The sequence below is a fragment of the Macrosteles quadrilineatus genome, unplaced genomic scaffold (assembly GCF_028750875.1).
Source record: "Macrosteles quadrilineatus isolate MER2022 unplaced genomic scaffold, UCM_ALF_1.0 Scaffold_9__3_contigs__length_116548681, whole genome shotgun sequence".
Classification (NCBI taxonomy): domain Eukaryota; kingdom Metazoa; phylum Arthropoda; class Insecta; order Hemiptera; family Cicadellidae; genus Macrosteles; species Macrosteles quadrilineatus.
The window spans coordinates 31736982-31760586 of NW_026542602.1; the positions used below are offsets into that span (position 1 = coordinate 31736982).

Here is a 23605-nt window from a genome sequence, read left to right on the forward strand (position 1 = left end):
GAGTCCTCTGGATCGAACCACCCGAGCACAACGAAAATCAACCCTGCTCAGCAAATCTGGTGAATCGACCGAGGCTGTGATGATCTTCCTTAAGAGCAGCAGATCAACGATTTTGCGTCTCGAACTCAGAGGAAGAAGTCCAAACCGACGTTCCATCTCATCCAGTGGTACTTCAAGGTAGCGAAAGCCCAGACTCACTCCAAGTACTCGAAGAAATTTTCTCTGTACACCCTCGAGAAGATCAACATGGCATAACAGGTATGGTGACCAAACTGGCGAGCAGTACTCCAACAAAGGGTGGACCAGCTGCACATACAAAGTCCTTATAGGGCATGAGGTGAAAACCCATCTCGAAACATTCTGACAACAAATCCCAGAGCAGAATAAGCCTTCTTACTTAGATTCGAGGAAACAGTTACTCCGAGATCTTTCACTGTAGAGGATCGGTGGTGAGTCGAACCAAATAAGGTATAATTGAACACCTTTACATTCATGCGCCGAGAGAAAGAGAGTACAACGCACTTAGATATGTTCAACTCCATCTCACTCTCCGAGCACCACCGCAGCACATTGTCCTTGTGATTGCAAGGAAAATTAATAGGTTAATGCAGATCCCTGAAGGGAGTTGAGAACACAAAAAACTGAAACATTTTTATTATTTTAATTATTAACGGCCACCATTTTAAAACTACTTGATCAAACTCGACCATTGAAAACCTGAGTTGAGATAATGTATTCAATCACTTGTATTCCAAATTTCATTAAAATCGGTTCAGGCAATTGGAACCAACTCATGGCGACCCAGCATCCTTTTAAAGCCGCCATCCAGATGACGTCATTATCGACGACCGAGGTCCTTAAAAATTGGGTTCTGGACATTTTTACGTTTAGGGACTTCTATACTATAACCACCTCAAGTTGCATGTTCACCGCCAGAACTGAATTTTTCTGCCACTTTATACAACCATACAACCACACTATATACATTTTGGTCCAACAGGTGCGTTACGGAGAGTGAACTTTGACAATCGCCGTTTACGCCAATATTGCTCAAAAATTGTTATATTATATGGAAATGAAGCGGAATTTAAAGCCCTATATGTTTGCTCAAAGGTAAAATCTGCATTTCCTCAATAATAATGGCGAACACCCCGAAAAAGTGAGAATATGTCTAATTTTTTTTACATATTTTAAAATTTAATTTGTTTGTTCTCTATTAAAATCATATAACTATTATACAATATGATATTTTCTGGTAGGTAATATTATGCCAAATACTTTAAGACTAACTACACTTTTCTAGATGGAACTGTTTGGGAACAATAAGTTTTTAAGTGGAACTTTGCAGTGTTCTATAGATTGTCCGCCATTTTCCAAGATGGCGGATTTTACTACAGTGGGAAAAGTTGGGAATTTTCACAAAATGTTAAGGGATGCATGCCTAACACATTCCAGTTGGTTTTGCTTTGTTATTAATTTTGCCCAGGTCAGGCCTAGTTTTATGCTAATGGTCTTAGACTAGAAATGAACACATGCAGGAGCTCACTCATTACAAAACAAGCAAAGCAATGCATGCATACTAAAAAAGAAAAAATAAAAACTTATATAGCACTTTTAATTATTTAAATTTAAATTTATGAACATAAATTTATTAAAATATTGGAAATAAAACATACAGTATTAAAAACCGAAACAATATGAACTAAAATTTATATCTGTATATTTTAAGCGGAGTCAATATTGTCATAGTCCAGTAACCAATCTTTCATAAACATATGAAAATACCATTAGCTACTTCCAAACAAAAACAGCTGTTACAACACAATTTGCGACGTTGCCAGTTCGAAGGCCTGGAGTTAAAGGCGGCCGTAGTTAAGCTCAAGTATTACCCACGGCCACCTTTAACTACAGGCCGTGGCCTAGTTGAATTGGGGCAACGTCGCAAGTGGTGTTGCTTAGTGACAGACGTCTCATAAGCATAAGATAACTTTTGACGATTGTCATGAACATTTATTTTTTTTACACGGCAGACAGGTCATTTATTCGAACTTAATTGATTAAAATTAAAATTTATGAACATAAATTTATTAAAATATTGAAAATAAAACATACAAAATTGAAAACCGAAACAGTATCAGTATATTTTATGCCGAGTCAATATTGTCATAGTCCAGTAACCAATCTTTCGTAAATACACTAATACCATTAGCTCATGGTGGAAGGAAAAACAAAACAGTCTGTTACAACACCACTTGCGACGTTACCACTTCGAAGGCCGCGGCCTGGAGTTAAAGGCGGCCGTGTCTCATCGGTATTTATTTCGTAGTGGGGCTTCTGTTTGGTTTACCGGGTTTACCAGCTTGTAGAAAAGAAGAATACCATTTCATTGCAGAATGCAGAATGCAGATACAACAAGAGAACAAGAGTGGAGTTGGAGTTGGAGTTGGTTGGAGTGGGGTGGGAGTGGGACACAGGTAAGTAGACAGACAGACAGGTTGAAGCTTTGCTTTGTCAAGTGCAAATGTCAGTTGAGAAAATTATTGTGTTGTTCTGCGTCTCTTGATTACCAAAAATTAACAGTTTAAATTTATTGTACGAGTTTTATAAACCACCAAAATGAAAGAAGAATCTGTAACACATTCCCCTAAGCCGATCCTTCACGTCCTTGTTGTTGGATTTCATCACAAAAAAGGATGCCAGGTAAATCTTCATTAATTATTTGTGTTGTATTCTAAATCAACGATATAGCCCTACTATTATCCAGAAGAAATCTGAGTTAATTTGTCGTGGTTAAATAAACGATTCAATTAAGTAGGGCCTAGCCCTGTTGCCATCTCTTCATCTTTGTTCATTTAGGCTTCAAAATGGGTACAGTTTCTTAACTGGGCTATGCTAATATCGATTGAAACTATCGAATTGAAAATATTGATTAATAATCGATATTTTTAAATATATCTATTATAAAATTTAACTATCATAACCTAACCTAACCAACCAAACTTGCTTTTGGTCAAAAAAATCGCATGAAGGTTTACTAATCGAATCGATAGTTTCAATCGATATTAGCATAGACCAGTTAAGAAACTGTACCCGAAAAAATTGACTGCTTTAATGCAAAGTAAATGCAACCGTTTCCTATCGAGCATCTACAGCCGCACGACTGGAGCCGTGCGGCTAGAGCCGTCGCGACTGGACTGCTCCGTAAGCAGTTCAGTCGCTTCAGTCAAGCGGCTGTAACTAATTTATAGTTTATACATACGAATTTTGAGGTGTTTACCTTCATAGGTGATTCAAAGTTGATGGAATTGGTTCGTCACTACCCATACGTTCACCAGCAATACTTGAAGAAGATGTCTCTGAATAAGAATACTCTGAAACCCCTATTTTCACCGTACCATGAACAATGGATTAGGTTGTTCATTGTTTTTTACCATGCACCTTAATAATTCCTTTCCTCCTTTTCTCCAAGAAATATATTCACTGCTAACTGTGCTTATTCCATGACGGTCAGTAGTGCAATTTCACTAGTAACTAGTCGTGGGAGTCGTAGGAGTCGCGGCATAGGAATTGAGACCAGCGTCTCCAGCCGTACGGCTCTAGACGCGCGGCTAGGGCCGTGCGGCTAGAGTCGTAACAGTCGCAGGATAGGAAATGGACCTTTAAGTTAACAGTTTATTACTACCAGAGTTATGTAAGTAACTTCCCTACTTAATATATTTTAGCACATAGCAGTAAGGTAACACACTTATGGTACGACCATACATTTTCAGCTCTAGTCAGTTAGCCGGAAATAAGTTATACCTGTAACAAGCAATCAAGAACCCAAGCGGAAAGAATAAGAACTGTATGAATTTATAGTGTTGGCCTAGGCCTACAATTCCGCAGAGAAGCTGCGATATATCATCAGATTAAATTATCAATAAGGGTAAAAATAAAAACAATAACAAAAGCATTAGGCCTAACTTACCGGTATTAAAGTTGTTTCATTTTTTTATTAGTTTTGCCCTAAATTAAAAAAAAAAATGGAATAAACTTAAATTTGTAAACCCTATGCTGTAATCATATCAATAAGTTTAGGTTATTGTTTGTTTTGTTAATGTTCATAAAATATATTTTGTTTTTGATTGAATACCGGTACGTAAGTTAGCTTAGAGTATGGATAGCTCAAGTTAGGCCCAATGTTTAATTTATTAAACATCAATTTAAACTTGTAAAGAGAACGTTAACTTACTCAATTCGATGTTTACATTTGTTTAAAACCAATAAAAAGGTAAGTTTAAACAGATCATATCTCAGTTTGATGATAACATTGGGGAACAAATTTTAGAAGCGATATATAAGTTAGAACTAAATTACAATAGCTAAGTTACAGTACAGGCCTGAACTAATATCAATATTTAAACGGATATTATGCTACAGGTTCTCTGCAGAACTATACCCAAATCCTACTGCACATGGGTTTTCCTCCACCGTGAGCTTTGTAGTAGATGAAGGTGAGGGGTGCGGGTGTGATGTTGGACATTGCCCTACACACCAGCACTGGTGCTAGGCACCACTTAAGTGTTCATTGCATATTTCCTTTTGTACCTAATATCTCTGTGATTTTAGCAGATCTTTTTATATCCGTCTCCATCGTAACTAGATATAATTTGTTACAACCGTTATAGAAGTTTGGTTTTTGGTTAGGATAAGTTTGTTAAATCAATAGCCTACTTAGGCCTAACTTACACTTACTGTACTTGAATTCTAGATGTCTTCATCTTTGACTGACATTATCGGAAAGATTGTGTCAAAATACAATACCTAAATACATAACCTTTTTTAATGGCTTTAGCTCAAACACTTACAGTTTTGGGAAGTGAGAATATCTTGATAGCTGACCGTGGGAAGCATTTCAAGGATCTGCTTAGGCGACTTTTTTTATGTTTGATTATGTGATGGAGTTGGATATCAAATTTTCGCCATAGTTTTCCGAGTATGTCCCAGTTTCACTTGGCATGATGCTTTAGATATAATTATGACTAATTTCCGCCTAAACTATACTTTTAAGTTGGTTTAATTTCCTAGATTGAGTATTCTTATCCACCGCTGAATGAGGGAGAAAGTGACAGTGAATGTCCGTCAGGGTGGAAGTATCTCCCAACGTTAGCTCTGCCAGACGGATCACACAATTATGACGATGACACAGTTTACTTCCACTTACCAAGCCTCACAGATCCTGATCAGACTGTATATGGAATCTCTTGTTTTCGTCAGATACCAGTTGAGGTAAATTGTACATATCCATTCAGACTGCCCATTAGATAGTTTTAAGTGTTATAAAAATTGTAGGTCTACAATGGATTCAAAATGTATGGATAAACTGTATGGTTTTTAAATTGTACAAGTATATGTTTAATTCTCGCTACGGTACATGGTTCTGTATGGTAGCAGGACTCATTTGTGTATCAGACGTTCTGAAACTTGCATTAATTAAGCTAATTTGAATCAGATGCATTTTCACCAGCACTTTTTGTAGGAGTCTTACAAAACTTGTGCACAAAGTCCTATTCAAACATAACGTATCATTTGTTGCCTTTTGAAGTACTGTAGCCTACTCAGGTCTTCTGACATAAATCTTCTATTAATTTAGTAGGTACTTCTAAAAACATGTTAACAACTTTCCGGTGCTGCTCTTGGATTCCTTCTATTAAAACAACAGCCACAAACATGACACAGTATTAGGCCTACATGCTATACTGTGGCCTCTGTTAAAAGAGATCAGAAAGTTAAAATATTTTCTCTCTCCCATCCAGACTGAGCGCTTGGCTGTTCCTGCTCCTGGCTGGAAGAAATCTATTAGCAGTTGAAGTTAAAAGAACAGCAGAACACTAAGTATTATAAACCTAGCTTTAAATAGTTAAGTTGGCATGTTTTGCATTTTACAAATTGTGAAAAAAGCCTAATTCCTTCCTCATGATTCCCTTTGTTACAGAAAATTAAGAACCGCACAGCAGATATCACCCGAGGTACTGTCCAGAAATCTGTGTGCGTCCTTAGTTCTGTCCCTTTGTACGGCCAGATTCAGGTCAAGATGTCCCTCATTACACATGCTTACTTCGAGGAAGGCGATTTTACCAAGGTAGGTACACTTTTTTTTATTTGAAAAATGTAATAAACAACAACAAACAGTAGGTAAATAATAGAGTGCACCAGATTTTGTTCTTAAGTTCTTATAAAATGGCTGGAGTCACAATGTACTGGTATGACCCAGACCTGGGACTGAATACTTTTTTATTTTTATGTCTCCAGAGGCCAAACACTAGCTTATTTGATCAAATTGTCATATTAATATATGTGTGTGTGTGGGTGTCTCCTAAAACATGATTTTCAAGTAATTTTGGTCCGATTTTGATGAAATATGGTATGAACATATTTTAGAACTAGTTAACTATTGCTTATTTATTGAGTGTGGCAGATTTCGTGAAAGTATAATAGTATATTTTGTTCTTACCGTACGCAATCAGGGGTGACTGCACTACAACCGTTTAGAAGATAACTCCCATCTTCAGTTGCGTAGTGGTACACTTAACTAGTCTTGTTGTTACACTTAACACTAAAAGTCAGACAAGCACGTGCATGGCTTAAAAACTGACGACCAACTATTTGAGTTGTCCGTCTTTTTTCTTAGGGAATAAGGTATTACCGTAGTACTCATGGTAAGACCTGGACCCGGGACCGATTTACTTTCTCGTTTTGAGGTCCCCAGAGGCCAAAACAACATCGGTTAAAATTAATATATTCATATCAGATATATAATGGGTTTTCCCCATTTTTCACCATAAAAACATAACTTTCCAAACCACTTTTTAGGGCTAAACAGGTATAAACAAATACCTAATTTATTATAGTAAAGCAATGTTGTATGCCTAACGGTAACAGAAAACATTCCAAAAAAGTGTAAATTTAAAATTACCATGTTATTCTTATGGAGAATAAATAAACTGTTTTAGCTTGCTTGTCCATGGACATATTTTTATGACATTTGGAAAATTTGTTTAGGCTACTTCATACCAACCATTCAATATTTCAATAAAAACACACCTTATCATCTTCCCTGAAGCAGCAAACCAAAGTACTTATTAAAATTAATGATATTTAAAGGAAATAAATCTGACAATTTTTAGGGAATAATTTAGTGGAATTTCAGCCATGTGAATAAGTGGAAATTCGCTTAGTCTGCAGGTTTGTTGCTGTGGGGGTATTTTTATATGTTTAATATTTATTTCCCTGACACAATTCAAATGAAGACTGTTTGTGTTAAGTGTAACAACAAGACTCCAGTTTAGTGTACCACTACGCACATGAAGATGGAGTTATCTTAGAAACGGCCGTAGTGCAGTATTGATTGCCTTACAGATAGTAAGAACAAAAAGTAACTATTACACGTAATAATATATTTATAAGGTTATTGTTTATAATATTTTTTATTATAACTCTAGAGCTTTAATTATGAAGAAAACTCTTATCAAATGTACTCTTGTGTTAGCTTTGTAAAACGTATTATTAATCTTAGTTCCAAACATAATGTAGGTATTGGATCTGTTAACAATATTATTTTTTTCCTTTACTAGGTTTCCATGCTGGTAGAGGCCTACAATAACCTCAATACCTGCCTGCTACAAATACCAGATGTTTCAGCTGCACCTCAAATATTTGTTGGTATGTTTATATTACTGAGAAAATTAATAGTTCGCTTTTCATCCATTGTATATTCAAAATGCATGGTTGAAGTATAGGTAAAAAAGAAAGATAATTGAAATAAAAGTACCATAAGCGAACACACATTTAGTGCCGTATTTAGAGTATTTGTGGCCCTAGACTAAAATACCCGAGTGGCCTAGACCTCTTAGTCAGAACTTCTAGAACTTCCCTGTGATCATCATGAAATTATGAATATCTCCAGCAATCAAGCAGACATCATTATCTTTACCTGCAATCATGGCAAATTATAAACTGTTTGTTCTAAAATATCACCAGGTCTGATCAATAGCTTAACAGTAACAGTATAGTGCAGACTTTTTGGCCTGGCAACCCATCACCATTTTGGAGTTTGTTTGCTACCTACTGTAAAATAATAGTAGACCTAATATTATGCTATAATAAATGATCCATACTTAATACCCATAGTCATATTGTAAACAAGTGACAGAAAAAGCAAAATTATGAAAATGGAATTTAAATACAGTAGACTCCCTCTTATCCGGACATCGGTTTAACCTTACTACACTCGGTGGTAATGAATCTCTTTAAGAGGACAATTTTCATCAGCACATCTCTTTAACTGGACAATTTTTATCAGCACATCGGTTTAACCAGACTACATCGGCAGGAAGTGGGTGGTACTGAAATAACTATTCTCGTGGGAAAGATTTGAGACCAGTGATCACGTGTCTAAATACAATGCTCTCCTAAATTTAAGTCAAATACTGTATAAATACAGTATGCATTTAAACGGTCCGTTTTAACGAGTTTTTGGGGGCGTCGGTTTAACCCGAAAAACTGTTATTCGGAGGAGTCCGAATAAGAGAGAGTCTACTGTAGGCTACTGTTTCAGGGTGTCCACCGACCGGGAAAACTGGGATTTATACGTGAATTTCGTATTCTAACGGGAATTTTCAATTTGCTGCGATTGCGCATAAAGATGATGTTTCCTTGACCGCGGGAGACGACAATGACGTTTCCGTGACCGCGGGAGACGACGATGATGTTTCCGTGACCGTTTGAGACAATGATGATGTCAAAACCCCAAACGGCCGTGGAATTTTTTTAATGGTTTTGCCGCGACCGCGCATGATGACAATGACGTTTCCGTGATTGCGGGAAACGACGATGACGTTTCCTTGCCCGCGGGAGACGACGATGAAGTTTCCATGACCATGATGTTTCCGTGACCACGTGAGACGATGATGATGTCCAAATGGCTGGGGATATGTTAGTGATTTTGCCGCGATCGCGCATGCGGATATGATGTTTCCTTAACTGCGGGAAACAATGTTGATATCCAAAAAATATTGCTCGAAGATAATGACCGTGAAAAATTATTTGAATTAAGCTACGATCGCGATGATAACTTTACTGTGATCGCGGGAGACGATTATAATGTTTCCGGTACCGCTGAACAATATCAGGATTTTGTCACGACCATGGAAGACAGTGGTGATGTTTGTGTAACTGAGTGAGATATTCAGGATTTTTCAGTTATCGCAGAAAACAATGATGGTGTCTCTATGACAGTGTTAGATGATCACGTTATAACCTCGAGTTTGGCTTTGAAAAATTTCAATGTGGCACACTTCTAGAACGTTTTATTTTTATATTTTTTGTAATACCTTCATTTAACTTTGACGTGGTATTTATTTATTGTGTTTAGAAGGTTTTAAAACTTAAATTGGCTACGTGAAATTTTTGTAATTTCTGCATTAATTATTTCAGTAGGCCATTTGGAAAACAACCCATAACTCTAAAATTACATGCTATAAAAGTACAGAAAATTTGGTAAAATTGAAATTATTTTTCAGGTGTCTGTACCTTTATTCGATTAATTTTGGTATCGACATATCACCGTTTATAAGAAGTTATTGATAAATTGCAGGTTTAAGAATTAGTTTTTAATTTTTGGATGATTTAATCAGTAATATATAAAAATTGAATACTTGTGTCAGGCAATATTACAGTACCTAATCTTAAATTTTGTTTCTTTAACTGAGAATGCTCTTTCCGATAACTAAAATAGCGAGCTGTGTTAGCACTAAAACAGCATAGCGGGAGTTGGCACAAAACACGTTGGAAATTTTAGTATTTTACGACATGAACTACGTGGAATTTTTTTTTACTCATGAATTCTTTCTCGTTGGCCTGGTGGACACCCTGTGTTTTGATAAATGCAACCTGATTGAATTAGGTAAATCACTCTTCAGTCTTTGTTGTGTAGATCTAGATCTTTGAAAAGGATAAGGGTATTGTGTTATTATTTTTACCTCGGAATTAAGCTTGACCCCTATTAAAATGTGCATTTTTACATTTTTAATGTTTGGTCTCTTCTTGCGACCCACAGTTTGGGAACCGCTGATTTGAGGTGTTATTTCCCTAGGCAGGAAGCAGCATTCAGCACTGTATATTGAGCTTGACCTGCTAGTTTGGTCAGGTCTGGTGTAACGCATGAGTTTAGCTCTCTCCAGCTTAGTTTAAGAGGCTCACATGAAAAAAGTTGACAGCTCAGGTGGGAGTTTACGGTAGTGGTAGACTCTTTTATAACCCTTAGCAATGTGGGAGTGCCACTGATCACCAGATAAAATTCATATGTTCAGGGGCACTCCCTATTTGCTAATCTATGGTTGCAGCAATGATTATCCTTTTTGCTAATTTTATCTATTATCACTGTGTTTGTCAATCAAAATGTTCTTCTCTTCATCAAAAGACATTGGATTTTTGTACACGTCTGAAAAACAAAGTTACATTAATAATAATTCCTTGCTGTTAAAAAGTTGCTCTGTCTGCTACAATCTCAACAATGAAACCACGAATAAACTATGAACTTTGTCAGTCATGAAAAAACATCTGGATTTAGCAGTAAAAAATTTGAGACGAGCCAATTCTGATTCCGAAATCCTTAAAACTCTAAATCGATAATGTCTAGAAACATTAAAGTCTCAATATCTTTTTGTATTTGGACTCGATAATGGTTCTGGATTCTCTCATGATCCTAATGTAATTGTAATCACCTATCTACGTAATGCTAATCTGCTCTCCCAATTGCGATGAGATATTGAATATTATTGAATATATATTGAAAACGTTTCTGATTTCTGATTCAATCACGCAAAGTTTATATATATAACTTTCGCAATAGCTTTTATATTCCAAGATTCCTGTCTCCCAAAAACGCTGTTATTGTGATAAACCTGTTCCTTGGTTGCAGACAGATGTTGAACATCTCCAGTGGTTCCAGGGACATCATAATTGAGGCGAGATCATGGTGACTGATATCGCTAATTTTTAATAGCACTATCTTTCCAGAAGCTTTCTGCAATCGCAAGAATATAAACCAGTCTTAGCTTCATTTTCTGACTTGGTGCACAATGACTCATGCTTATAGGCTAGACTCAGTGTCTCTACGTTGTTGTGCTACATCACGCTGCAATGTCACTGTGATTCCGCCTGTACCTGACCTAATACTCTTGGCCCTTATCACAATGTCATACAAATATGAAAATATAACCGTGTCTGGGCTAGAGTGTTGTGTGATGCTTATTGCTTATGGTAATGCATGTGTCAGGTTTATCAGCCAGAGACCTGGTGCAGCAGTTTCGCCACAAGACTCTGTTGCTGTTCAAGCTGTTGCTGCTAGAGCGACGTGTAGTGTTCTACAGATCCCCTGTAGAGCCTCTGTGTACCACCATTCTCTCCCTGCTGTCCCTACACCCCCACATGATAGAGAAGGGCTTGCACCACTGTGCTTGCATCAGGTAAGATGAGCTCATTACCTGCAACCACAACAAACTTATCTTAAGTTTTGAAGATCGCTGATATGGTTATCAGTACAAAAGCTGTATAAAATTCAGTACCATAAATTTGGTGTAATGTGCATTTTTACAATGTTATCACAACTACAATCATTAATCACAGTAATTTTGTTGGACATGATCATTACCATCTCTTGCGATTAACGCAAAATCATGATCATAAGCCGCGGTTTGGAATTGTCAAAAAACCCTGATCCCCCACGGTCATGGAGATATCAAAATTGTTTTCTGTGATCAAAGTAAAAGTTTGAACACCTCTTGCTGTTGTCTATAGGCCTACATTACTATTGTCACCCGAAACCAAAGAAACGCTGTCTTCAACCTCTGCAATATTTTACAGTCTCGTAGTCATCATAATTCTTTCTCTCAAAAGTGGACAGAACAAATTCTGATCATCTCTCAGTTGTGTGTGTATAGATTCGTTATTGTCACCCACAATTACAGAAAAGCTTTAATTTGATTGCACTACCTTCACTGGTTCATTCTGGCATCACTGTCGCAATAATAAAAGCTCGGTTGGAGTGTAACTTTCTATTTTGTTTAGGGATGGACGGGATTGAATTTTTAGTTCGGGACGGGACGGGACGGGATTTTTATTTCCTTCCCAATTTTCGGGACGGGACGGGACGGGATTTTTTCCTGTGCATAAAAAGAAAGTCTTGAGTATTGCAGTTACCAAACAAGACAAACAAAATAAATATTTACCATTTATAGTACTGATCTATAAAAATAAGAAAATGGGTAGGCCTAAAAATTTACAGGTATAAAAATGACTCGCGGTCACGGTGCGATCGTCAAAATGACTCGCGGTCACGGCGTGATCGTTGGTATGACTCCGCGGTCACGGGTAGATCGTCGGTATGACTTGCGGTCGCGGCATGATCGTCGGTATGACTCCAGGTCACGGCGCGATCGTCGGTAGGACTCCGCGGTCACGGTGTGAGCGTCGGTATGACTCCGCGGTTACGGCATGATAGTCGGTATGACTCTGCGGTCACGGCATAATAGTCGGTATGACTTGCGGTCACGGCGTCATCGTCGGTATGACTTTGTGGTCACGGCGTGATCGTTGGTAAGACTCCGCGGTCACGGGTAGATCGTCGGAATGACTCCGCGGTCACGGCAAGATCGTCGGTATGACTCCGCGATCACGGGTAGATCGTCGGTATGACTCCGCGGTCACGGCGCGATCGTCGGTATGACTCCGCGTGATCGTCGGTATGACTTTGTGGTCACAGCATGATCGTCGGTATGACTCCGCGGTAACGGCGCGATCGTCGAAATGACTCGCCGTCAGGGCACGATCGTCGGTATGACTCAGCGGTCTCGGCGTGATCGTCGGTATGACTTTGTGGTTACAGCATGATCGTCGAAATGACTCGCGGTCACGACGCGATCGTCGAAATGACTCGCGGTCATGGCGCGATCGTCGAAATGACTCGCGGTCATGGCGCGACCGTCGGTATGACTCAGCGTTTTTGGCGTGATCGTCGGTATGACTTTGTGGTCACAGCATGATCGTCGGTATGTCTCCGCGGTCACGGCGTGATCGTCGGTATGTCTCCGCGGTCACGGCGTGATCGTCGGTATGACTAGCGGTCACGGCGCGATCGTAGTATGACTCGCGGTCGATCGGCGGGATCGTCGGTATGACTAGCGGTCACGGTGCGATCGTAGTATGACTCGCGGTCGATCGGCGGGATCGTCGGTATGACTAGCGGCCACGGTGCGATCGTAGTATGACTCGCGGTCGATCGGCGGGATCGTCGGTATGACTCCGCGGTCACGGCGCGATCGTCGGTATGACTAGCGGTCACGGCGTGATCGTCGGTATGACTAGTGGTCAAGGCGCGATCGTAGTATGACTCGCGGTCGATCGGCGTGATCGTCGGTATGACTAGCGGTCACGGTGCGATCGTAGTATGACTCGCGGTCTATCGGCGGGGTCGTCGGTATGACTCCGCGGTCACGGCGCGATCGTCGAAATGACTTCGCCTCCTGTGTTCGCGGAACAATCGTGAACATCTTTCGCGATAGCGGCGTCATCGTCACTCGCGAAGCGGCAAAATCGCCGACGATCGGACCAAATCCCGTCCCGAAAAATTCCCGATTCAAATGTAATCCCGTCCCGAAAATCGGGAATAATTTATTCCCGAAAATTTCCCGAAATTTCGGGACCCGTCCATCCCTAATTTTGTTGTGCTTTATCACTCCTGCTTTTAGGCTAAACTCAGTTTGGCTGAAAAATCTTGCCAACCTGAAGAGAACTCTGAAACACAGTACAGGTTCATCCATGAACACACTGTTGTAGAATACAATTTAATTTGACCATTTTTGGCTTAAGGGTTTTACACTCTATAAATTCCAGTAACAGTGCCCCAGCCTTCGTCTTGTGATTTGATCATTTTAATAGATTGAACTAGTTGAGCTGTTGGGGGATAGATCAGTTTTAAAAAATACATCATTAGGATGAACCCAATTTTCTGGGGCAAATCCGTTTGAAACATTTACTGCAACATGCCAAATTTGGGGGAATCAAAAACAAAATCTCATTTGGAACAGAACTAAACCCAATTTTTACTTTCAGACCATCAAGGCCCATGTCACCCGTTCCTCATTATGCACCAGAACCCGCACAGATAATCATAGAGGACAGTGAAAAGAAATGCCAAATGGACCAGGATATTATAAAGGAGCCTGATAAGGAGGAACTAGACGTTAACTTAGAGTCTACCTGCCAACAAAACATTCAGAGTGTTCCTTCCAATGTGAGTATAGTGGTGAGCAGAGATGAAGATCTCAACGGGGTCGACCTGTGCGAGGAGATGGACTGTGATCCGGAGAAATATGGTGCAGAAGTAACGAGTGATTATGTGACGAACGGTGACGACGTTGATGGTGTTCTGAACGGTGACAAGTCCCCCAGTGATTTGAGCCAGACTGAATCACATTTGCCGAGAGACACAAGTATGGACACACTCGGGGAAGCGACTGTGTCGAGTTTCCTTGCCAATGTTGCACAGGTGGATGCTGAAGCATGCGGCTGCCCTTTACAAGTCTTTGATGATGTGAGTTAACCTATTATCATATTTCCTTTTATTATCATGAGCTAGGGAAGCAAATAAAGTGGATTTTAAGCTTTAACCCAAAAATTTATGGAAGATTTCAGTATAAGTGAGATGTCTTCTACAGCTTTTTTACTGAAAAAGTCAGTTATTAAATGTTTACCCACACTGTAGGAGTAATTGCATTAGTCTTTAGAGGATAGAAAATCCTATAAATCAACTGTTGAGCACATATGTACTGAATGTAATTTTATGTAAGATTGGGAATGCAAAAATGCTTATTGCCTTTCTGGAACAACATTTTACCAATTCATTAAGTTTTAAACTTTTTAGTTGTCTGAATACTTGTGCAATACCTCAGTACTGTAGCAATCAATAAATTTTAGTCCTATTTGATACTCTAAATAGTAAACTTTTGGCCAGGGGTTAATTTAATTACTAGAAAAAGATTTTTGACAACATGATCAATTCCAGTCCTTGGCCTTGAAGATAGAGGTGATGTGGAGATTTGGATTCCCCATGAATTTTGTACATTGGTTATGTTACCTTATTTTTAAACTAATTAGCCTATGTAAAAATTATCTGATCTCTGGGTCAAATGTATTTAAAGGACATAACTTGGTATCTACAGCTTATGTCAAGTTATCAGGCATCTACATTCTACAGTAGATACAGAACCTTACTTTCAGTTGAATTGGCTTAGGTTTTTAAAGACACAGCTGTGCAGTGTTTGCCATATCACATTTCTTTAACATAAATCCATGTGTTGAAACAGCTGAGCTGCCAATGAGCCAAAGAAGTCTCTGGCAAACTAATATAATAAGAAACCATTATATATGCCTAGCTTACTAGTTTCTTTACCTTGGCTTGCAACGGGTTGATGACACGGAAGAGCAGGGCCACTTTATTCAGAGGTACAAGAGATTTTATAGGTTTGTTTGGGGGCAAGGAAGAGAAAATTCCTCTGCAAGAAAGGGGGAGTGCAAATATATATTGGGCCCATCTCAGAGTGCATCACAAGCAAACCACGGGTGTGCATTTTGTGTCTTTTAAAACTACTTAGAAAATAGTTACAGGACACATTTACATCTTCACCATTGATTTAGGATCAAGATTCAATTGTACCGCTACTCGTTATTTTTAGACAATTCTGTCTTCTCTTCCCAACCCTTAGAGCCAATGCTGATACCATAGATAAAACATACTCCCTTAGTAGATTTCTCATCCTTATGGAACAGCTGAAGACAATTTTGTTGTTAGTTCTGTACGGTTTATGTAGAGGTCGTGTTTCGTTTACAATTTGTTTCCCATTATTACAGTCATTTAAAACCTCGATTAACCAAATAATACGATCTAATCATAAACAAAAACTTGTCCCCTAGTTATATAACCAAACCGTATAAAGCACAAATCAAGAAATTAACCCTAAAATAATATAAACAAAATTTCATCGACACTAGCGCCCAGTGTCACCGTACATGAACTAGACACGAAAAACGTGCTTCAAAATATACAATGGGATGTGACGTCTACTTGTGTTGGTTAGTCTAGGCTATGCTGATACTAAATGAAAAAGTTGTCAGCAAAATTTAAATACAATTGTATAGAAATAAGTACCGTCTAGCCTATGTGAATTTACTATTTGTAGCTACCAACCTGAGTCTGGACGTAGAGGTAAAAAACTGTTCAAATATATTATTAAAACTTTATTTGACTTTAAATGTAAAATACTTTTTGTTCTCAAATTATAAAGTGTTTAAGTGTTGCAGATTAAATAAAAAATCGGGAATTTTAAAAAATATAACATTAGGGCTAGCTGTAAATTAAGATTTCACTAAGCTCCCTTTGCAACCATACAAGCTAGTTCAAAACGTTGTGAAAGAAAATTTACTCTCCTGCCAAGTATGAATCATGTGAATTCTGTGGTTAAGAAGGTGGTCAATTCCTGGTGGCACAATTTGTTATTCAGGATTAGTTTTGCCAACAGTGTCATTTGGAGGCTTCTGCTAGACTATAATGAAGGATGATTAATCGAAAAAATAGTTCTGTTCATAAAATAAAATTATAAATGCCTCACATTAAATTTTATAATGTTTTAATTATAAAATTAAACTGTCATAACCTAACCAAACTAAACAGACTTGCTGATAATGAAAAATCTAATGGAGGTTTAATCGAAAAAATAGTTCTGTTCATAAAATAAAACTATAAATGGCTCAAATTAAATTTTATAATGTTTTAATTATAAAATTAGTGTCATAACATAACCAAACCAATCAAATTTGCTGATAATGAAAAAATCCAAGACAAAAAAATAGTGCCACAGGTAAGATTTGAACCCGGCTCCTTCAGTTCATCAGCCCGGCACTCTATCCACTACACCACCGAGGCCGTTGGCATCAAACCGTATCGATGCGGTAATGGTGTTCCCTCAGCCAATCAGAAGCCTCCAAATAACACTGTTGGCATAACTAATCCTGGGATAAAAATTCAGCTTTACTTTCTTATACTTTCTTATTAAATGGCGACCATACAAAGTAGGTATTTTAAGCCAAGTATGAATGGAGATGAGTGTAGGATGCGTGGTGCGATCTTGTAGTCTTGTTAGTGACTAAGGCCGACATTCCTTAGACACAGCTGTTAATTAATAGCCCATACAGCTAGTGGCAACTAAGGGACCTACAGTTTATAGTGGAATCCGAACCACATTTTTTCCTTGGTATATACGAATTGGTCTAAATTATCGGGATAGCACTGTGGATAGTCTTAGTACTCACTTGTGCGGACGTTAATCCACACCAGGGAGTATCGCATCCACAGTGCATGCCTATAAATATCCACAATTCGTGACCTTAGTAGCTGGATTACAGAGCTTCCTGGTGATTACTGCTGCTTGTGGGCAGATGTGTTTGCAGAAATGTGGTTTGATATACGATGAGAACATTAGTGTAATATTAGTGGCTTGGGGAGTGTGTAGAAGCCGTGTATATATTTGTACAACGGGACTAGCAGCAGGTTCATCTGTTTCCATCGAGACAGTGATTGAATCTTGCTAGCTGATCAGCATTTTTCAGACTTCCAGGGCTACCATAGTCCTCAATCAATCAATTATTTAAGATGGGGACGCCACTATGTGCATATTTAAACCCAAATATGAGTGAAGGATGAGTGGCTCGATCTTCTAGTCTTGTTAGTGACTAAGGCCGTAAAGTTCCTTAGACACAGCTGTTAATTAATAGTCCATACAGCCAATGACAACTAAGGGACCTACAGTTTATAGTGGAATCTGAACCACATTTTTTCCTTGATAGTCATAAAGAAATTGATGTCCTCTATTGGTTTGATAATCCCTCTCATTTAGCCACACTGCTATATAAAATGCAAAATTACCTTAACTTTGGGAAAATGAGACTGATAACAACAGCAGTTTACATACACCATGGAAAACATCATTCAAATGGTTAAGAACCACCTCTGAACCACTCCACCTGTTTTGCTCATTTTCTACATCTACACTCTTCGCTCAATTCACTGATGTCAACTAACAATGGACATCAATAGCGATTGACGACTGAAATCACAGAAATCTAATTACGCGATACAATTTATACTTGGCCTAAGGGTTAATATTCTTTCTCAACCTTTTTTCAATAGTATAATCAGATTTACCGTCCCATAGGGTAGGGATGAGAACCATCTAAGATAGTAGTAGAGCCTAATATCAGATTTGAACTTTTTTTTTTTTTAAAGAGGTTGGCGGCCTCTTTTAACCTTGCATTTGCCCGTCCACATAGACTAAGCGCCCGTGCGTGGATCGTTTACAGCAAAGCAAGGAGTGAGCCGGTACAGTACAAAGGTGAACTGTACTGATAAAATGTTATTGGCAGTGACCAGGATCCGAACCCACGACATCGCTGCCTTGGGCCCGAAGTCCGCGACGCTACCGACTGAGCCACCGACTCACTAACCAAGACTATAGCTATAGCTATAGCCAAGACTATAGAACTATAGCTTGCTTGGTTGTGACGGGAGCTCAATGCAGATCATAATTAAGGACCACCCTCATATAAAGATAAATTGAATGAATGATTGTTTTGCAGGGTTATCTCTGCCTACCTTACCTCTCTCTGCCTTACATGGATGTGCTGATGGACCAGAATGTCAGGGGCTACTTTGTAGGAGCTACCAATGTGCTGTTTAAACAGAAGAAGAAACTGGCGGAGGTCTTGGTGGAGGTAGGCTGACCTTGATTAACTTTTCTGTAACTAGGACTGTAAGCAAATTGAGAAGTTGTATAGCTCTTCAAGCAACACTATGAGTTTTTCTATCTGGCAATCCCGGGTAAAGGTGAGTTTTATGATAATCTGATGAATAGCAAAGCAAGGGATAATAAACAACAAAAATACTTATCTATATATATATATATATATATATATATTTTTTTTTTTTTATTTCTGAAGTGCTTTTTAAAAAGTTTTACTCCCACTACCAAATTGAAAATACTTAAAATCACACAAACTGCAACTCTTATTTTTGAGATTTATGGGACTTTTTTTATCACAATTAGTGAAAAATGTATTTTTTTCAAACCCAGAACCTGGAATCTGAACGCATCCTTAGCCAGGAGAAAGTGCTTAAAATCCAGATTCAGATTAGTAAAGTAGGACAAAGCTGGATAGTTACCACTTGTAATAACAAGAAACAAAAAATCCTAGAGGAAAACAACAAATTTGACAAATCAAATAGAATAGAATAGGTAGGTGAATATGATGGACACGTCTGCACGAAGCCTTGGTTCACAACCCATGGCTTTTGCAGGCACTGATGACCTTGATCTGTCAAAGGATATCAAGCTGTCTGAGGATTAGCGAGCCTGATTTCTTTCCTCTGGGCTTTGAGAAGAATTTTGCGCAAAGAGGGACTGGTACTTTAACAACAACACAGCTTGGGCTTAGCCAGTCCATTATATCTTAGCCATCTGTATAAAGCTTAGAAATTGTGTTAGATACATCTGTCTTTAAAGCATCTGTCTTTTTTTTTACATGTGCAACAAAGATGATTAGTTAGAGCTTGCGCTGCAGTATAGGTACTTGCGGTCCTAAGTGGAGACATTTTTTAAATTTATAGGATCCAGATCATATAAACCCAAAACCACTATCACAGCTTCACTATTCAACTCCATTTTTTACCGGTAAACTAATCCACACTCTACAACACAACTGACCAAATGCACTCTTAGCGCTCATCTCGAAGACTGAACCGGCTGTGAGAACAGTGTGACGAGCCAACACAAGTCTATCGATCAGACAATCCTAAGGCCCAAGGGCCTGTGATCAAGATGTTTCATGAGTTTATCGACTTCGCGTGGAAATAGCTTAACAACTAAAAAACTTAACACGCTACCTTGAGTCAGCTGCACAAGTTACAGACAAGCTGTTCTCTTGACGCAGACAAGACACTCCACATGCTGCTAATAAAGGTCATCAACCACGACAATGAGAACAAGGTTCAAGATGGTGGCTCAAGTGAGACTAATGATGTCTTTATGATGTCATTACTGTGTGTTGTCAGGCAGAGACAGGTTGTGTAGAGACTAGTGACTTGGAGCTGAGAAGACTACTGCATCTGTCTACTGAGGACCTGAGGTTTGCTGATAACCTGGTGAGAAATGTGGCTGAGGAGAAACATGATGTCTTTATGATGTCATTACCGTGTGTTGTCAGGTAGAGACAGGTTGTGTAGAGACTAGTCATTTGGAGCTGAGAAGACTACTGCATCTGTCTACTGAGGACCTGAGGTTTGCTGACTACCTGGTGAGAAATGTGGCTGTGGAGAAACATGATGTCTTTATGATGTCATTACTGTGTGTTGTCAGGCAGAGACAGGTTGTGTAGAGACTAGTGACTTGGAGCTGAGAAGACTACTGCATCTATCTACTAAGGACCTGAGGTTTGCTGACTATCTGGTGAGAAATGTGGCTGAGGAGAAACATGATGTCTTTATGATGTCATTACTGTGTGTTTTCAGGTAGAGACAGGCCGTGTAGACACTAGTGACTTGGAGCTGAGAAGACTACTGCATCTGTCTACTGAGGACCTGAGGTTTGCTGCCTACCTGGTGAGAAATGTGGCTGAGGAGAAACATGATGTCTTTATGTTGTCATTACTGTGTGTTGTCAGGTAAAGACAGGTTGTGTAGAGACTAGTGACTTGGAGCTGAGAAGACAACTTCATCTGTCTACTGAGGACCTGAGGTTTGCTGACTACCTGGTGAGAAATGTGGCTGAGGAGAAACATGATGTCTTTATGATGTCATTACTGTGTGTTGTCAGGTGGAGACTAGTGACTTGGAGCTGAGAAGACTACTGCATCTGTCTACTGAGTACCTGAGGTTTGCTGACTACCTGGTGAGAAATGTGGCTGAGGAGAAACATGATGTCTTTATGATGTCATTACTGTGTGTTGTCAGGTGGAGACTAGTGACTTGGAGCTGAGAAGACTACTGCATCTGTCTACTGAGGACCTGAGGTTTGCTGCCTACCTGGTGAGAAATGTGGCTGAGGAGAAACATGATGTCTTTATGATGTCATTACTGTGTGTTGTCAGGTAAAGACAGGTCGTGTAGAGACTAGTGACTTGGAGCTGAGAAGACTACTGCATCTGTCTACTGATGACCTGAGGTTTGCTGACTACCTGGTGAGAAATGTAGCTGAGGAGAAACATGATGTCTTTATGATGTCATTACTGTGTGTTGTCAGGTAGAGACTAATGACTTGGAGCTGAGAAGACTACTGCATCTGTCTACTGAGTACCTGAGGTTTGCTGATAACCTGGTGAGACATGTGGCTGAGGAGAAACATGATGTCTTTATGATGTCATTACTGTGTGTTGTCAGATAGAGACAGGTCGTGTAGAGACTAGTGACTTGGATCTGAGAAGACTACTGCATCTGTCTACTGAGGACCTGAGGTTTGCTGACTACCTGGTGAGAAATGTGGCTGAGGAGAAACATGATGTCTTTATGATGTCATTACTGTGTGTTGTCAGGTAGAGACAGGTCGTGTAGAGACTAGTGACTTGGAGCTGAGAAGACTACTGCATCTGTCTACTGAGGACCTGAGGTTAGCTGACTACCTGGTGAGAAATGTGGCTGAGGAGAAACATGATGTCTTTATGATGTCATTGCTGTGTGTTGTCAAGTAGAGACAGGTCGTGTAGAGACTAGTGACTTGGAGCTGAGAAGACTACTGCATCTGTCTACTGAGGATCTGAGGTTTGCTGACTACCTGGTGAGACATGTGGCTGAGGAGAAACGTGATGTCTTTATGATGTCATTACTGTGTGTTGTCAGGTAGAGACAGGTCGGGTAGAGACAGGTCGTGTAGAGACTAGTGACTTGGAGTTGAGAAGACTACTGCATCTGTCTACTGAGGACCTGAGGTTTGCTGACTACCTGGTGAGAAATGTGGCTGAGGAGAAACATGATGTCTTTATGATGTCATTGCTGTGTGTTGTCAGGTAGAGACAGGTCGTGTAGAGACTAGTGACTTGGAGCTGAGAAGACTACTGCATCTGTCTACTGAGGATCTGAGGTTTGCTGACTACCTGGTGAGACATGTGGCTGAGGAGAAACATGATGTCTTTGTCGACGGTGTTGGCTGGGAAGGAGGTGACGAGTGGATCAGGGCTCAGTTCAGAGCATATACTCTTTGCCTGCTACGCACATCTTTACTTCAAGGTAAACATGTGTTCGAATATTGTAGTAGAAGTCATTATAGTTTCATATATGAACAGTTATAATTATTAGTAACGGAAGAGTTATTATGTTTTGCGGGGTGGCTGCACTGTGCACTGAGCCCTGAAGTGGGATGATTCGTCACGGCTCCTCCTTCTATGTCCAACAGCGATCGTAAGTGGTTCTTTATAATTACTGTCCACTTTTCTAGCGTAACGTTAGGTTACGACATTTTGGCGCAGTCGGTAATAAACCTTTTTATCATAGTTAGGGTAGTACGCGATAACAGTTGTTGTTTTAGTGCGTATTATAGTTGAGATGATTAAAAATGGCGAGTATTAGTGTTGGCAGGATTTCTGAATTTAATCCAAGTGAGGAGGACATTGTGCCCTATTTGTTGCGCCTGAAACATTTTTTCAAAGCGAACAATGTCAAGAAGGAAAACGAGGTGTCGGTTTTAATTACAGTTATTGGTCCCAGGGTTTTATCGGTCCTATCCGATTTATTATCACCAGTAGAGGTAGATTCTAAGACCTATGATGAACTTGCAGCGTTGTTGAAATTACATTATGCGCCCAAGAAGTTGGTTGTGGCGGAGCGATATGTATTCTACTCTCGTGTGCAAAAGCCGGGCGAAAGCATAGCGGAGTTTGTGGTTTCAATAAAACATTTGGCTAGTTCGTGCAAATTTGGTACCTTTTTGAAAGACGCTTTGAGGGACAAAGTGATTTCCGGCATTTCTAATGAAACTATCCGGCAGAAATTGTTGTCGGAGGAATTGGACTTTGACGAAGCTTATGCGTCAGCGCTCAGGCTGGAACAGGCCGAATCGCAGTCAAGCCTATTTGTGCAACCTCGTGGGGACATTGCGAAAATCAATGTGAAAAGTCAAAATAGGCCTAAAACTTTCATGCATAGGAGTAGTGAAAATCAAAATTCTAGAAACTCTTGTTGGAGGTGTGGTTCTGCTGGTCATTGGCCTAGTGCGTGTGCGTTCGCCAGTTACAAGTGTCACGGTTGTCAGAGAGTAGGTCATCTCAAGAAAGTGTGTAAAGCCAAGAAATCTTCTAGTTTCCATGGTAAAAAGTCGACACCTAGGATGGGGGTCCATCAAGTGGAGGAAGAGGTAGGCCTAGGCCTAGAAGTTCCAATGGCAGAGATAGGTTTGTACAACCTTAAATCAGGATCAGACAACGGCTATAAGGTAGGCCTAGTGGCTAATGATGTATATTTAGAAATGAT

At 39.4% G+C, this 23605-nt stretch overlaps 1 protein-coding gene across 1 annotated transcript in view; it reads left to right on the forward strand.

Moving 5' to 3' along the window:
- Window positions 1–2477: 2477 nt before the first annotated feature.
- LOC129002089 (late secretory pathway protein AVL9 homolog) overlaps window positions 2478–23605 on the forward strand; it is a 29842-nt gene continuing 8714 nt past the window's right edge. Inside the window, exons 1-8 of the mRNA XM_054429626.1 lie at window positions 2478–2700; window positions 5068–5268; window positions 5975–6121; window positions 7614–7701; window positions 11318–11507; window positions 14152–14632; window positions 18730–18864; window positions 22147–22366. Coding sequence (XP_054285601.1) covers window positions 2617–2700; window positions 5068–5268; window positions 5975–6121; window positions 7614–7701; window positions 11318–11507; window positions 14152–14632; window positions 18730–18864; window positions 22147–22366 — 1546 coding nt within the window. The 5' untranslated portion in view covers window positions 2478–2616. The remainder of the gene's footprint in view (window positions 2701–5067; window positions 5269–5974; window positions 6122–7613; window positions 7702–11317; window positions 11508–14151; window positions 14633–18729; window positions 18865–22146; window positions 22367–23605) is intronic.